Here is a 17,300-nt window from a genome sequence, read left to right on the forward strand (position 1 = left end):
TTCTTTTCATAAATACATGCTGATGATTTCAGCAATCACGCCTCGTTATATGGCAGTCAAGGGTTTGGCCGCAAGCTGATTCTGTCTGTTTTCTGATTGTGGTACTTGTGGAAGACATGGCCCAGCAAAAACCTTTGATAAATCAAAGCAACATGCTTGACAATACAGTTATTTAAGAGCAAATTATATTATGTGGATTAGATTAATCTGTAGAAAAGATATCATGTTCCCATCCAAAATCATTGATCAAATAATAATGAAATATTATGTCACACTGGGTGGTCGTTTAAAAGCTGTAACAGTAAATTTGAAATATGACATAAGGGGAGAATCAACCAGTGGGCTAACTGTGGATAAATAGTGCTTAGGGGTGCAGGGTGCTGGCAGGTGTTATTTTTACAGCGTAAAATATTTGTTCTGCCAATTCCCCATTCAGCCATTGTCCAAAGTGGAAAACTATATTTCTGTATGATCAGATGAACAATGCTCTGCAGTCAAAATTGATCTGAGACATGCTGTGTGCATTGACCATATTTACATTCACATCAATTAAGGTCCATATTCTGGTTGAGACTTTAATGCTACACAGTTTTTGGAATATTAATTTATACAATAATATAATATTTACACTAGTATTCAAGAGCCTTTTTTGATATTCCTATCGGCTAACTATTGGCAGTAACTCTATATAAACATAATTTAATCAACCTTTAAATTTAATGAAACATATATTGAACCTATGGTACTGTTCAATGTCATATAGTGGTTCTTATACTTAAAAAAAGAGAAAGAAGAAAACCATAGTTCGAACAGAACATAAATGGACACATTATAATTAAACTTTGGTACTATCTTGACATTTATCAACGAGTGTCGTCTGATAAATAAATAAATAAATAAACATGTTTTTAATTAAAACACTACGACAGAAATAATGGTTTAATCAGATCGCATTCAAATTTAAATGGGGTTTAGAATAACAATGTTATCATGTTGTGGTGGAAACAGACGACCATTGAGCTTTCAGACAAACTACACATGCTTACTACAATCTTTCACGATATATCTCTGCTGTTCGTTCTCGCAGACTCGCACCGATTACTTGTTTGTATGGCACATTTTAACCTACGTTAGTGTCTTATTTACCGTCAAATGCATTTGCAGAACGCGTTCAGCTTACACACCGAGTCAACGCACGTGTCTGTCGAGCAAATAACCGCACTTCATGTCGTCTTCTCGGTCTGGGAGCAAAACCCATTCAGTACCAAAGGCTCAGGAAAACGTGGACATGCGGCATGCGGATGTTTTGTATCACGACACCCCATCCACACTGCAAGCGACATGGAAAAACTACGAGACTAACGTTATTGACAATGAAAAGAGAAAGAAAGATCAATTGTTTACAACTGACATCTGGTGCTTGCAGCTAGTTTGCAGCGTCACTCCCGCCAGCAGTGTTGCCTGGGTGTGTTAAAAAAAACCTTGATATTACCGACCTCATCGTCACCTGTCTGGACTTCATCTACCGTGCGAGGAAAACATGTTAAATATTCAATAAGATCCCAAACTATAGCGTGAGCTGCACGCCCCGTCAACCAGTCAAATATTGACCATGACTAGAATCCACAAGTTAATAAAACGACCGGTTAAAAACGCATCTGAAGGTTGATCATAGACCACCCTACAATAATACATTAAAAAAGTAAAACTAAAAAAATTAAATAAAAATAAAAATCAGCTATGAAATGATACCATACTCGCAGTAGGGAATTGCAGAGCACAACAACTATCGCCATAAAGGGAAAAATAGAAATATTAAAAAAATACTCACCTGTCATTCAAGAGGTATCCAGTCTTCCAAATGCTAAATATCTGTTAAAAAAGAAAAGAAAAAAAACGATGATGATTTCGCTTTAAGTGAACTGTAAGGAAGTACAGGTATCAGTCAGATCTTTTCTGGAAACCTTTGCCTGCTCTTTCATGAAGAATCAGTCAACTAGTTTTCGTATGTGGCATTTTATATTCAAGAAGTGGTGCATGTGTGTGCTCTTGTTTTTGTGATATATCAGGACGCAACTCTGTATAATGACATGACAGGTATTACAAGGAGGACATAACCCATTACTTATGAGGACATAACCCATGTCCCTATTTTTCAAAACGCTTATAAACCATACCGAATGAGTTTTTTGAGAAAGTAAAAATGCAAAAAGTTTCCTGTGAGGGTTAGGTTTAGGGGTAGGGTTGGTGAAGGGCGATAGATTATACAGTTTGTACAGTATAAAAACCATGATGCCTATGGGATGTCCCCACTTTTCACAAAAACAAACGTGTGTGTGTGTGTGTGTGTGTGTGTGTGATTAATTGGTCAGCTTTAAAATCCCCGGGGAATAAGTGCTAAACAGTCTCATTACAAATGCACAGCACAAATGTTAACCTCCATTCTGTTCATTACTGTTCTTGACTTGTTTTTGATGTAAATATGAAATGAGTTTGTGATATTATTCTAGTTAATCTTGAAAGGATATAGTTCACCTAAAAATTAAATGTCATTTCAGACTTGACACATCATTTGATGACTGACTTTCTGCTGCAGAACACAAAAGAAGACATTTTGTTTCAACTATATTTGTCCAAAATGAAAGTCAAAGGGGTCTAAAACAACAATGGACCCCACTGACTTTGGATGGATAGAAGGGGGAAAAACACTAGCTATATCTTGTTCTGCAATACACAGAAGAAAGTTCTACAGATTTGACATGAAGGTGTACATTTTTAGGTGAACTATCCCTTTAATGTTAATATTTCAGAAAACAATAAATGTACTAATTTCCCTGAATAATCCATGTGAAATACTTGCAGCATCAAGCAGCACTTATTTCAACCACACAGCTGTTTACTGCTATAGAAAAGCACACAGCTGCATCTCTGAACTGTACTTGGAGAATAAATAGACCTCTTCTAACCTGTTGTGTCTGAAACAATGTATATTTCAATTATTAATAAATCACTTACTCAGTTTTTTTCTTCCCACAGTTTATCAGTGATAAACAACTGATTGTTTAAAGCCCACTCCACATCTGATCTATTGTATATATGGTCACTAGTTGTCCCTGGTTCTTCCCAAGCATGTACCGTAACTTCAAAGGTCAATTTAGTCAAAAAATGCCAGGGGTCAATAACTTGAGTTACTATCAGTGTTCTACCGTGGCCTTTCAGGAAAAAAAAAAGACTTATTCTGCAGAGGTACAATAATGATAGATCAGCACATAGTGAACCTAGAACAACCATGGAAGCATATCAGTTTGTTTTGCATGAAATCAAGGTTATTTCTTTTGATCTAATCACTATGACAAGAGTAGCAAATAAACAAGCTGTTCTTTTCCAACACAGAATAATCCTGTGAAAGCTGATGATAATATATAATTAGACCGTACACGTGAAGAATATTGATGAGAGTGGAGCAGAATGAAAAATGAGCCTCTCAGGGATCCTCTGACAACAGTGTTATGCAAAGCTGCTTTACAAATATCTAGACAATTAAAGGTGTCTGATTTAGCATTAATGGCTTTTTTTCACTGAAAGGTGGGAAAAATAACAAATATTTGAGAGCATATGGTGTTTAACAGTATGTTAAACTTAATAGCTCAGTTGTTTGAGAATAAGTTAAGTTTAGCCAAAAATAAAATGTGAAATGCTGATTTATCCTAAAATATCTGATTTATCTTTTACGGTTTACATAGGATGAAAGACTGAATCACATTATATGCTTTACCCACAAGGAACTTTAAAGGGGCATATTTTAAAATGATGTACATGGGGTTCAGTTTACAGTTTGTTTTTTAACATGAGGTGATCTACTTCTGGTAGCCACCGTTTTGAAGTCGCATGACTAGGTAAACACTACTTTCTTTTACTTTCTTCTTTCATAATTTGATCATATCTTACAAATATGCTTGCAAATTGGACATTTCATTGGTAGGTGAAAAGCTTTGCTTTTAAGGAAAGAATTTGTTCTTTGAAGGACAAATTTACTCAGCCTCAGGTCATTCAAGGTGTAGATGAGTTTTTTACTTTTACAAACTTTTACTAGTCCTCTATCCATAATATTCCTTTAAAAAGTTGTCTTATCTGAATCAAGAGAGAAATATGCACCAATCAAGCACCGCTTAGAAGCATAACAGTCCAAAAGATTTTTAAACATATATGTCGATGGATTCTGATGAGAGGACAGCAGGCCATGGCCTTTTTCACTAGAAGAAGCATTATTTTTGATTATGATTATGAAATGTATTCTGGCCAGAACTGATGGTTTAAAATTAATTGAATTTGAATTTGTTTCTTTTACAAACGCAGCTTTTCACTTTACAATACTTTAATTGATGGACTGAAGTCTTTAGGATTACATTTTTTAGCATTTTTAGCAGTTGTTTGGACTCTCAATCTGATGGCACCCATTCACTGCAGAGGATCCATTGGTGAGCAAGTGATGTAAAGTAAATTTCTCCAAATCAGATGAACAAACTAAATCTTCTACATCTGGGATGGCCTCAGGGTGAGTACATTTAAAACAGATTTTTTTTTTTTTGTTATGTTAAATTTCAAGATGATTTAGCAGTCGTAGTCCAAAGTAAAAACAAAAATAATAATAATAAAATAAACAAATTATGAATTGCAAAAATGAGAATGAGGTTTTGTTGACGGAGAAAAACATGGAAAAAATGAACATCTGGATTTTTTTTTTTTTGACCTAAAAACTTAAATCTTACAGAAGCATTAGGGCTTACATACAAAAATGTAACCCTGGTTTCATATTGTTCATATACACACACTGAATAAAGAAAAACAGTAAATTAAATAATAACAAAGAAAACAATAAAGAAAATGTCCTGCAGCTTTCCCACACTAGCAGAAGCTTTTGCCTGAAGCTGCACACTAACCTTGTGTGCACAGGGCAAGCTTTCAATAAGCAGCAGACATTATAAACCTAAATCCTAATAGCTTACATGGCTCTGGGCACCTGGCATCTTGATTTTAAAAGTGACTGTGTAGAGAAATAATGAACCAAAACAGTAAACAATACAGTATAAAAATCATAATTTTTCATAAAGTTCTTAAAAGATCTATAATTATGCAATAATATCACCGACACACATGATTTATGCATGTGAATATGTTGGGAATTGCAAAAACAGACAACATTCAGTCATATCATGAGCATGTCAGAGCACATGAAATCATGCAGTGAGAAAAAAGTGATCACAGCACAATCGAAAGCTCATGTAAATCCTCATTAACCTCCCTCAGACTTGACAAACTAGCAATTATTGTTCACATGACAGCTCACCAGTGTGAGGGCAGGGAGCATGAGAACTTATTTTAGTTGCAAACCGGAATAAACAAATTAACCAATGCTCATTTAGATAATTCAGAGGGAATTGAATATTTTTATATTCAGCAGCCCTAAAAAGCATTTAACACTCAAACCACAAAACCACTGCTAAAAACATTTCTATACTTATGTAATATTTCCAATTCCCATTGCACTTTCCTAAGAGAGGTTTATGTCAAAAGGCGAAAAGATTGGAGGCCTTAAGGCATTGCACAACATGACTCGCAACATTGATTTCATCAGCAATATGAAGTTTTTGTCCCACCTCATGCCCCCTAGACTGATGTAAGATTTGAGTTTGAATGAAAATATGAGCTGCTCTTATCTGATGAGCCAAACTCTTATGAGATCCTTGATTACTAGCTGAGTCACACTGATCTCAGCCTCATGCTTCCACTACATCTTTTACCACCCAGGCATGACAAGACCACACTCAGAGCACCCAGCCTTAATGCATCCCTTCTCCTTTATTAGGACATCACTCACCGTTTCCACTATTAATAATTATGGGTTTAAAATATCATGTGCGATTCTAATACATTGGGAACATGATGACACAGGAGCACTTTCTGAAAACATCTCTTGTTAAACAGACAGATCAGATGGAGCTGCTGATTTGAATCATTTAAGGCCTTTTAACACTGTCAAATGAGAGAATATTTAACTCTTTTATTGGGAATCATCTTCGGAGAATAAGACCAACATTTGACTAATGGTTTAAAGAGTTAAAAGTATCCAAGGCCAGTTATTTAGTAACCAAGTTAATCTAATTCTCCTTTAAAAATAGCAGAGAAATTTCTAGGCACCAGTTATGCTTCGGTCATACATTTTGAATAGCACCAGACAACTTCATTAAAAGCTATAAGTTAAACAGAATAGGGGAAATTCTTTTTTTCAAGAAAGGGCATGTGTTGTGATAATTTGCAGCACGTTTCGTTATATGCATGTGTTGTGAGGATTTGCAGCGCGTTTCGTTATATGCATGTGCTGTGAGGATTTGCAGCGCTGTGAGGATTTGCACTGCGTTTCGTTATATGCATGTGCTGTGAGGATTTGCAGCGCGTTTCGTTATATGCATGTGCTGTGAGGATTTGCAGCGCGTTTCGTTATATGCATGTGCTGTGAGGATTTGCAGCGCGTTTCGTTATATGCATGTGCTGTGAGGATTTGCAGCGCGTTTCGTTATTTGCATGTGTTGTGATGATTTGCAGCGCGTTTCGTTATATGCATGTGTTGTGAGGATTTGCAGCGCGTTTCGTTATATGCATGTGCTGTGATGATTTGCAGCGCGTTTCGTTATATGCATGTGTTGTGAGGATTTGCAGCGCGTTTCGTTATTTGCATGTGCTGTGAGGATTTGCAGCGCGTTTCGTTTTATGCATGTGCTGTGAGGATTTGCAGCGCGTTTCGTTATATGCATGTGCTGTGAGGATTTGCAGCGCGTTTCGTTATATGCATGTGCTGTGAGGATTTGCAGCGCGTTTCGTTATTTGCATGTGCTGTGATGATTTGCAGCGCGTTTCGTTATATGCATGTGCTGTGAGGATTTGCAGCGCGTTTCGTTATATGCATGTGCTGTGAGGATTTGCAGCGCGTTTCGTTATATGCATGTGCTGTGAGGATTTGCAGCGCCTTTCGTTATATGCATGTGTTGTGATGATTTGCGACACTTGTGTTGTCAAACTGATGAAGATTTTTTCTTCATTTGCGGGTGTTTTTTCAATTTGCATGTATTTTCTTAAGTTGCAGCGTTTTGAGCTCTCTCGGCCACCTTAAAATTAAAGTCATGACATTTGCCAAATATGGTTACCCATACTCGGAATTGGTGCTCTGCATTTAACCCATGAACACACACCCAGAGCAGTGGGCAGCTATATAAGATCCAGTGACCGGGATCAACTGTGGGTTCAGTGCCTTGCTCAAGGACACTTTAGCCATGAGTACTGAGGGTGGAGGAGAGCGCTGTTCATTCACTCCCCGCCACCTACAACTCCTGCCAGCACTGAGACTCAAACCGGCAACCTTCTGGTAACTAGTTCGGCTCACTAACAAGTAGGCCACAGCTGCCCTAATGCCCTTAAGCGTTTAATTACTTTTCCATTTCATGTATTGTGGGTAAATATCACAACCAAAATACCTTCAAGTAATGAAACAAAGAAAAACTCCTCGATTTAACATTTTGGAGTTACTGATCTTTTTGGGGTTTAAGAGCTCGTAGATGATATTTAGGAAATGTGAGCATATACTGACCTCTACAGGGCAGAGTTGAGAACACCTGCTGGTTTTAATTTAGGGGGTCAGAACCAACAAAAAATAACAAACATTTTGTTCACGTTTATCAAATCGCTTCTCACATCAACACAAGTTGGCTATAAATAAGATCATTACACGTTTCATTGAGCTGAACTGATGTACAGAATTTCTGACGTCTCACTCAGTCATCAGTCTCTAATTGTCTTTCCTGATTCTCTTTTACAGAGGAATAATTTATTGCAGTGCAAGAGCAATACTAAAAAATAAGTCTAATGTGAAGGAATGTATAAAAAGGGCAATGTAGTATGTTGTGCACTGCTGAATTATGGCCAGCTCTTTCAGCCCCTCCTGAAGCTGCTCTATGGCCTCTCCATCTCCTGCAGCACTTGCCAGAGCCAGAGCTTCCTGGTAGTTTACCATACTCCTCAAACGCCCCTGGAAAACAAAAGGCAAACAACATTGACCTTTCTATTCATCAAAGAATCCTGGCAAAATAAGTATCACCGTTTCTACAAAAAATATTAAGCAGCACAACTATAATATTAATAAAAAATATTTATTGAGCACCAAATCAACATTTTAAAATTAAAAACCTACCGATAATCGGTTTACCGATATTTTACCGATATTTGGAGTTGATTCCAACACAGGAATAAATTATATTTTAAAACTGTTATTTTTAAATTGTTATAATTTCACAGTGAGCAATCTTAGTGAGCTTAAGGCAACTAACTTGTGCAACTATTTTTTGATTTCATCTTTGATGTGTGTCTTTTGATGTGCAGTGTACAGGGGGTAACGAGAGGCGAATAGCCTCTCCTGACCAACATTGGGATGGTTGGATGAATTTCTGATGTCAGAAATGTTGGTCATCCCTTGAGAGGGTATTGCACAGTTGAAGCAGAGCTTTTTCACTTTAAGAAACAAACTCATCTACATTTGGGATGGTAAATGTAAATGTTCTAACATTTTATTTTATTTATTTATTATTAATTTTTTTTTTTTTTGAACGTTGAGAAATATGAAACCACTACTTACCTTACTTCTCATTTATATATTTGTATTTAACACAAATTATTGAATTAGGGTTTGATAGGTACATCAAACGGTCTTAACGTTTTACCCGTGTGTCAGTAACACAGACTGTATGGTCAGTAAAGAGAACTCAGTAAAGCATCATCTTATACCTTGGCTTTCTTCAAGAGCAGAATAAGTTCGTCCTCAAGTTTTTGTTCTTCAGTCCTCTCATCTGTCCTCTCTAAGATCGATTCTTACATAAGATAATCTAGAACCGGATATATTTCTCGTACAGTCGTTAACATTGTGATTTAAACGAGCTACCTGTGCAGCCAGCTGTCGACAGCAAGAACGCAGCGCCATTTCTATGAAAATGCACTGACGTCAGGCCAGCCCGGGCTCACGATTTATTTCCATTCATTTCCATCCGTATAATTTACATTTTAAATATATGGTTTTTGATGAATTGTACATTGAATATGGATTTCACATATTATTATTAATTTATCTTAATACCTGGCACTTCAAACGCACCCAAACATACGGGTCATTCATGTAGCACGCTATTATTAATAATAACATAAACTTAAATTCATTTATATGTTATATACTTTTGAACAATCACATTAAAAAATTTTACAAACACTTTTGTTTAAATTAATCCTAATATCGCAATTAGAAATTAATTATATATTTATTAAAGCTTTTTCTGTTGAAAAAAAACAACAACTTTAAAAACATGAGCAAAAGCTCTAAAATAATAAATAAAAAATAAATTATAAAAAGTAGGTTTACAGATGAGAATTCTTGATTTATTACTAAAGTACTTTTTTAAATGACTGTGTAACATGAATAACACATAAAATAAACACACCGGTTTAATATTTACTGTTCTGTTTATTTATTGTACTAAAGCACAGATGAAGTTCCAAAACAGCACAATAATAAAATAACAGGAAAAAGAAGGAATGCTTTTCAGTTCTAAATTAGCACACAGTGGGTCTCTGTACCACAGATCATGCAGTAGTTACAGGTCATAAGTATTCTTTTGTAGACACAGAAGTGCACAGAGAGAGAAATAGGAAAGGCATAGGGTGATCCATATAAATTCACACTTAATATGCACATTAACAATAAGAACTGCACAACAAAATACATTGATCGCCTCAAATTTAAATCCTTCCTCTGAAAAAAATTGCTTTCAAAACCAAGCGTGTTAAGCTTTCAAAGCCTTTCATTTCATCTAAAAAGGAACAAAGTTGCATGTGTGAAATATAAATATGGAAAAATACATACATTTTTGTTTTTTAAACTGTTATTTATTTCAGGTTAGAATAGCCTTAAATCAAGAAATAAAGTGTATAGGTATGTGAGGCTTTCCAACGAAATCTCTTTCACTGTGAAACATGAAACACCAATCCATCCAAAAGATGAAGGTTTAATTTACAGAAACAGTTTGAAATGCAAACAAAGAGGAATGTCAATACAGGTTTAAATGACCTAAAAACCTATTGAGGTTTTAAGAATTAAGAAAGGTTTTCCAAATTAAAATATAAACACACTCTCTACACTCAAGTTCTGAAGAGACAAGAGTTTATTAAAGCCCATGGAAAATAAGCCCTATGTGCTTGAAACAAATCACAAAATACATTATATCATCTTTTGTCTCTTCTGAATGTAATAAGTCATCTCTTTTCAAATAGGTCAGCACCTGATAATTCAGTATCTAAAACAGTTTGTTCCAAGGTGACTAAGAAAATTAGAAATAGAAGCAATCAAGTGTCTTGAAAATCAACAAAACACTCAAGCATCACATACACTTACGAGTTAATTTATAGACATATATCACAGACCTCACGACTGATGTGTTGGACCAAGTGCCACATTTAAAATCTCTGTCACATGACAGAATTATATTTGGCACACAGTATATATATTGATTTTTTTTTTTTTATAAATCTGCATCGGCTGCATACAACAACACTGAAACCTCATTATCAACCAGCATTCAGAGGCACAAAATATTTACTCACCACAACCTGTAAACTCCAGCTTCTGTTCCCAGTCAAGAGCAGATTATTGCACAAAAAGCAATTCAAAGTCCATCTCTAGCTCTGGTATAATTTCACTGCACAATGTTGCCGATTGACAAAACTCAGGTTGAAAAGACTTACACATTTAGTGATCGCCGGCAAAGAGCTGCCCGTCAAGTTTAAGATTAATTTCATTTATACAACGTGCAAACGAAGGGATAATATCCATTGACAATCAAGTACTGTCACTATATTCCCCACTAAATCACACTCAAACACACACTGGTTTTCTTCTCATTAATGTATGCTGGAATTCTAATCATTATGGGATTTTCAACAGAAAATACAAAAGTGATGTGCAGTGATTGTCTACCCTAAACAGCATGTGTATATCTGACTGGTAGCATGGTTATCTTGCAGCGAGGGTGTGCAAAGAGCTGCCTAACCATGACCAGAAGGAAAACAACAGCACACATCAAACTTCAACTGCCACACAAAATGAAGGAAGACTGTTCGCTCCTCACCTTGGAGTAACTGAGAAGGGTGTGTGTGTGTGTGTGTGTGTGTGTATGTGTGTGTAACAGACAAAGGCCAAAGCCTGGGCACAGAATGAACACCTCACTCACGGCTCCCAAAGAGCTGAAGGAAAAAAAGGAATATGTAGACCACATCCATGTAGAGGCAGATGGCTCCGAACACATGCTCCTCTGGGTTCAGAGAGTACCGCCTGTTGCCGATCAGCAGCTGCATGTCAAATGCCAGAAACTATAGCATGAAGAAAAGAAGATAATTAGATCTTGTATGAAGCATATATACGTGACAAAATTGCATTGTTGAACGGTACTAACCAGAGTGAAAACCAGAGCACCAAATCCAGCATAAGCAGTATGCAACCAGGGGATCTAAAACCACAGACAGAAGCAGATGTTTAAGTTGACAACACTGCAGGAATGCATGCTGCACACTGTATAAACGGTGAAAAAATGGCAGGTGTGGTTACCAGAGCTTCACTGTAAACCCAAAAAAAAAAAAAAAAAAAAAAAAAGAGGTTGCAATTTTAGGTTTTAGGATTAGGAATGAATTTTAAATTTACAGCAAAGTTTACAGTGTTGCTATTTCAAAAAGATAAAGATACAAGTTCAATCTACGTGATTACGGCACAGTGTATTAGTGATAGCTTCATAGTGATTAAATATCTGTTAAGGGTTTACAAGCAGCTTACATATCCAAATGGTGCGGTGAAGAACAGCAGAAGCCCGGTGATCATCAGCACCATCATGAGGGAGAAGAGTAATCCATGACAGGTGGTGAAGTCAACCTAGACGACAGAAGACATCGCTCCATCAAATCACACAGAAACCAAGCGCTTGAAAGAAGCCGTTTAGGGCTAAAGGAGCTCACCCTGGACTGGAAACAGAAGAGTGTGACTGCCAAACATACCAGTGCTGTGATGCCCACACACATCATCACCACTTTGGTATTATGATAGCTGTAAAAAAAAAGGCAAATTCAACACATAGAGGCACATACACTAACATTCTAAAGAGTCTAAAAACATTATAAAGAATATTTTACTTCTAACTATGCTTTCTGTTTTAAATGAATACAATCCAATAAGTTTAATAAGTTGTTCAATTGAAAAATAAAATGCATCTTACCTGGCTAGCATGCCTGCCATATAGGACATTGCCAAAGTCTGAAAATAAAACAAGAATATTCACCCTTTTCTTTTTCTAAAATGGTTAAATGATAGTGGATACTTATTAGTAGTAAATATACTTATTATAAATTAGTGTTTACTAACATTTATCTTTCAACTAAAAAAAGATTACTTACAAAAATGGCTAGAAGAATCATATTGGTAGGATATCTTCGTCTGTAGATGAAAAACAAACACTGATAGATAAGTTATGTACGTTAAAGAAGCTCACAGTCCCTGAAATCACTCATCTCCTATGTTGGTTTCCAACTCAAAGACAAGAAGAAAGTAGAATAAAAAGCACTTTCTTACCGTGCATTTGTGCTGCATACAAGCATCAGGTATGTTCCCATGAAAGTCATGCTGGACAAAAACAAAGCAGCGTCACTAGCAGGGTAAACATTATCCAAATCTAAAGTCTTGAAACATCTGATGAGGAAACTGAACAGTGAATAATTCAGTCACTTACTATGAGGTCAGATAGAAAACTCGATTGTACTGGACAAACTTCCGGACAGGCTCACTGTGAAAGATGGGATGTTCGTCAGTGACAGTGCTTGCTTTTAAAAGTGGAATAAATGCATATAATGGGGTTGTGACGTACTCTGATGTGTGTATGACTTACCAAAATGTGAAGAGTGACACCACACCAAACGTGACCATGAGCTGAACCATGAGGATACAGAAAACCTGCCAAAGATAAACATGCTTTTCATGACTAAGATGTTTATACATTACCATTCGAAAAGTTTCAGGTACCGTATTTTCCGGAGTATAAGTCACACTTTTTTTCATAGTTTGGCTGGTCCTGCGACTTATAATCAGGTGCGACTTATTTATCAAAATTAATTTGACATGAACAGAGAGAAATGAACCAAGAGAAAACATTACCGTCTCCAGCCGCGAGAGGGCGCTCTATGCTGCCAGAGATGCTGCTCAGTGCTCCTGTTGTAGTCTACACTGAAGACATAGAGCGCCCTCTCGCGGCTGGAGACGGTCATGTTTTCTCTTGGTTCTAAATAAATGCGACTTATATGTTTTTTTTTTCTCATAATGACATATTTTTGGACTGATGCGACTTATACTCAGGTGCGACTTATAGTCCAAAAAATACGGTAGGTAAGATTTTTAAATGTTTTTGAGAGACATTTCTCATCAATCTCATTAAGACGGTTATATTGTGAAATATAATTACAATTTAGGGGTGTAACGGTTCACAAAATTCACGGTTCGGTTCGATACGATACACTGATGTCACGGTTCGGTTCGGTTCGGTTCGATACGTTTTAGATACAGCAAAATGTAAAAACATCTCAACTTTTCAGAATGCCGCAAGCGCACCGCGGGTCATGTGACAAGAACCAACCAATCAGCTTCATCCTTTCCCGTAACAACGTTGAGAGCTCAGCCAAGATGAAGGAACAGCTGATCATAGTTGTATATGGATTGCAATTTTGAAATAAATTCAGTAGCAGAGCTACTGCAAGCGATTTTTAGAGCTGCAAATCCATTTATCCTTCGCTGAAATTTCCGCGTCTCATGGAGAGAGCACGTCATTGTTGCTTAGCAAAGACAGACGCCTCAGGAGAAAGACGCGCTTAGCGTTTTCCATGCGTTTTTAGGCACGATATGTGAACGGCCCCTAAGGCGCTCGCTCACTCAGCACGCGCTGAAGGCTCGTTGCAAAATGTCTAATGCATTTAACAGACCAGAAATATAATATCCTAAAATAACCAACAGGTCTGGTGTTTGGGTTGGATTCCCTGTAAGCTATAGTGTCTAAATGCTGCAGGGATAGTTTGCTGCGTGCATGTTTCTCCTTTTTTTCGTCTTTTCCCAGATAGTACTGACGCATATATCCCAGATATTCCCGCTGTTTTTTTTTTTTTTAATCCCGCTGGTGTACCCTGTCATGTTGCAGATGCGACATACCGTTGTTTATTTATCCACCACTCTCTTGCCATCACCATTATAGCTTAAAGGGAATCCAAAGTGCACCCAAACACCAGACCTGTTGGTTATTGGAGGATCTTCTCATTTCTAGTCTGTTAAACGCATTGGCTATTTTGCAACGAGCCTTCAGCGCGTACTGAGTGAGCGAGCGCCTGCTGAGTAGCCTAACATAAACATATAAGATGGTGTTTTTTTCTTCTTCGGGAGTGTCAGGGGCGTTGCCTGTTACGTTGTTTGGGTTATTGGGCTACCTTGTTGAACGCATATCATTATATTTCTTTCTCTCTCTTTTTTTTTTTTTTTCAAATATAATTAATTACTCCAACGAACCGTTCGGTATACATAATGCGTACCGCGTACCGAACCGAAAGCGTCGTACCGAACGGTTCAATACGAATACGCGTATCGTTACACCCCTATTACAATTATAATCTTTATATTCCTTGATGGAGATAAAGTTAAAAGGAACAGCATTTATTTGAAATAAGAGCATTTGACATACTGACACATATTTCAAAAACGGCTGCAAATGGAAAAACCACTGAATCGGGACTTTCACACCTTCCTGATGAACATTCGGCGGACATTCTTGTCCTCCCAGTTGCTTCCACTGAGGCCGTCGAAGCTGCTGCTGGAGCTGGGGTCAGAGAAGGGTGAGGAGGACATGTCTGCAGCATACGCATTGGAATACCCTGGACCTAAACAGACATTTTCACTATTAACTTTGTTTCTTGCTAAACAAAATTTCTACATCTATAACCAAAGATAATATAATAAATAGTCCCTTACTAGGGCCAGGATGCACGTAAGCCCAGCTGGGGTGCATGGGCATGGTTGGGGGTGGCATTGGGGGCGGATGGGAGGCATAAGTGAAGCTAGCAGCTCCTTGTTCTTTATCTCCTGCTGTAGCTTCAGCATAGCTGGGTGGGGCTGCTGGCAAACTCATGGTCTACTGTAAAACAATCCCATTAACACAATGAAATAAGACACAATCTGAGAATGGAATCACAGCTAGATCTGATACTTGAGCACCCTCACTTGCATTAATATTTTATGCCCCAACACCAATGGAACTTTGCAGCTCTTCACCACATGAATTCATTATGAACCTAACACTTGGATCCATTCCTGTTTCAAGCCAATAGCAGACAGAAAGGTTAACTTTCAACTGACCGGATTATAATGCTTATAAATTAAATCTGTAAAGCCTGACATATATGTCTTTTTTTAAATGGAAGAGTTTATTGAACCTTTACACAACATTTAAAAGAACATCAGATAGCTTGTAATGCAAATCAATGAGATTATGGTAACAGTATAAAATTTGTACAAAAAAATAAAGTATTAATATTTTTGTTGTCGCTCTATATCTCCTAACAATATTTCTTAGTAAAATGATATTTAAATGTTTAGTTTTAAGATCAACGCTCTAATGCAATACAATAAAATGATGACTGAGAGATGAGCAAATAAATATTTCTCAAAAGCCTGATGCATCATATTTAATACTCACACTTAAACATGATTTGGATAATCAAGCAAACTAAAGTGTTCTCAGTGCCATAAATGCTCATCTTGATATATTAATATCAACCTAAAAACTATTATTTTTACAGTGAAATTAAAGATTTCACTGTAAAAGGACATGTTTACCACATCCTGAAGTGGACGTTTTTATTAAAATGATACTAAAAAAAGTATAAATTTCTTGCTAAAAAAAACCATCAAGCTGCAATCAGTTGACTGTAGACATGTAGAAGATTCTGTAGAATTGTTTTTCTTCAATAAAGTGGTGATCATGCTGATCATTTAGAGGCTTATGAAATGATCAAATATGAACAGTAGTATTTACATGGTTAATTGTACTGTCAAAAGTGTAGTGTTATCTATCATTTGTTATCAACAACAGAGATTGAACATCAGTTTTTTTTTTTGACATATTGATATGGCTAGCTGCCAAACACACCGCACAACAGTCTCTCATCTAAACCATCAGTCTTCATGAGAACCGTTATTCTGAAGGCAGCAGCAGAGACAGAACTGATACACATGATGCTGCCAGCGCGTAGCTTAGCGGAGCACATCGATGACAATTTTCTAGCCCTTTATGTCATTTAGGAGACAACAAATGATTTGCGCATATAAGAATAAAGCTGTTAAAATTACTTTCAAATCTAGGTTCTAATTAATCAGTCATAAACTAAGCTCTGTACTTCAACTTACCTTAATGTAGCAGCTGATGTGATACTAGAGACTCCCAAGTAAAAACAATGTACGCAATCATGTAATGACGTACATCCGGTGTTTCCAGAGATGATGAGAATCGTGCACTGTTTTAGCAAAATGTACTGTATTTATTATTGAACATATTGATTAAATATTACAATTAACAGCGAAAATGTGCAGTAGTTCATACAAGTCCGAAAAATAAACGAACTCACATATTTCATCAACTATATTTTATTTTTGTAGGGCAAATCTCTATATAGCGAAGCAAAATCCCGCGTTAAAAATCATGCTTTGTAATATTTTGAATAAATGTTATTCGGAGTCACTCTGACCTTTAAATAAAAACAAAACGTAGCTATTGAGACAATTTTGTTTTTAAAAAAAAAAGCTTGTTTTTTTTAAAAATTAAAGTATTAAGTGATGTTTTATAATTTTGGACAAACCTCATATTTTTAGGAATATTTTATATATCAGAATCAGCTGATATATAAGAGCTTTAACATACATAGAGTAACATTTTTATTAGGAGTAAAAATATCCAAGCTGTATGTATCCCCTTTCCTCCATTATTGAACATTTTGTAAAAATTAAAATTTAAAAATACATTTTTATTAATCCTAGTTTTACTAAAAAGGTAGAGGCAGCTAGGATTATTCAACTATGCAGACATTGATCCATAATGATCCTGGTACTGTAAGAAATCAAGGTAATAAATCTTCAACAA

The 17,300-nt window shown here is 36.4% G+C and overlaps 2 protein-coding genes across 3 annotated transcripts in view; one reads left to right on the forward strand and one right to left on the reverse strand.

The window, feature by feature from the left end:
* LOC113118562 (nuclear receptor-binding protein 2-like) overlaps positions 1–17,300 on the forward strand; it is a 465,395-nt gene that overhangs the window by 128,642 nt on the left and 319,453 nt on the right. The gene's annotated exons all lie outside the window — the stretch shown is intronic.
* Positions 9,540–16,657, reverse strand: LOC113118615 (protein lifeguard 2-like). Of its 2 annotated transcripts, XM_026287924.1 has the most exons (12): positions 16,571–16,657; positions 15,137–15,299; positions 14,909–15,045; positions 13,020–13,084; positions 12,864–12,917; positions 12,707–12,757; positions 12,532–12,571; positions 12,354–12,391; positions 12,097–12,184; positions 11,918–12,013; positions 11,544–11,597; positions 11,314–11,460 (listed from the first exon to the last, which is right to left on the reverse strand). In XM_026287924.1, the coding sequence occupies exons 2-12, from the start codon at positions 15,291–15,293 to the stop codon at positions 11,314–11,316; spliced, it is 927 nt and encodes a 308-aa protein (XP_026143709.1). In that variant the 5' UTR covers positions 15,294–15,299; positions 16,571–16,657. The 2 variants fall into 2 exon arrangements, with proteins under 2 accessions (XP_026143717.1, XP_026143709.1); XM_026287932.1 differs by lacking the exon at positions 16,571–16,657 and having other exon boundaries at positions 9,540–11,460; positions 15,137–15,293.

The sequence above is a fragment of the Carassius auratus genome, chromosome 2 (genome assembly GCF_003368295.1).
Source record: "Carassius auratus strain Wakin chromosome 2, ASM336829v1, whole genome shotgun sequence".
Lineage (NCBI taxonomy): Eukaryota > Metazoa > Chordata > Actinopteri > Cypriniformes > Cyprinidae > Carassius > Carassius auratus.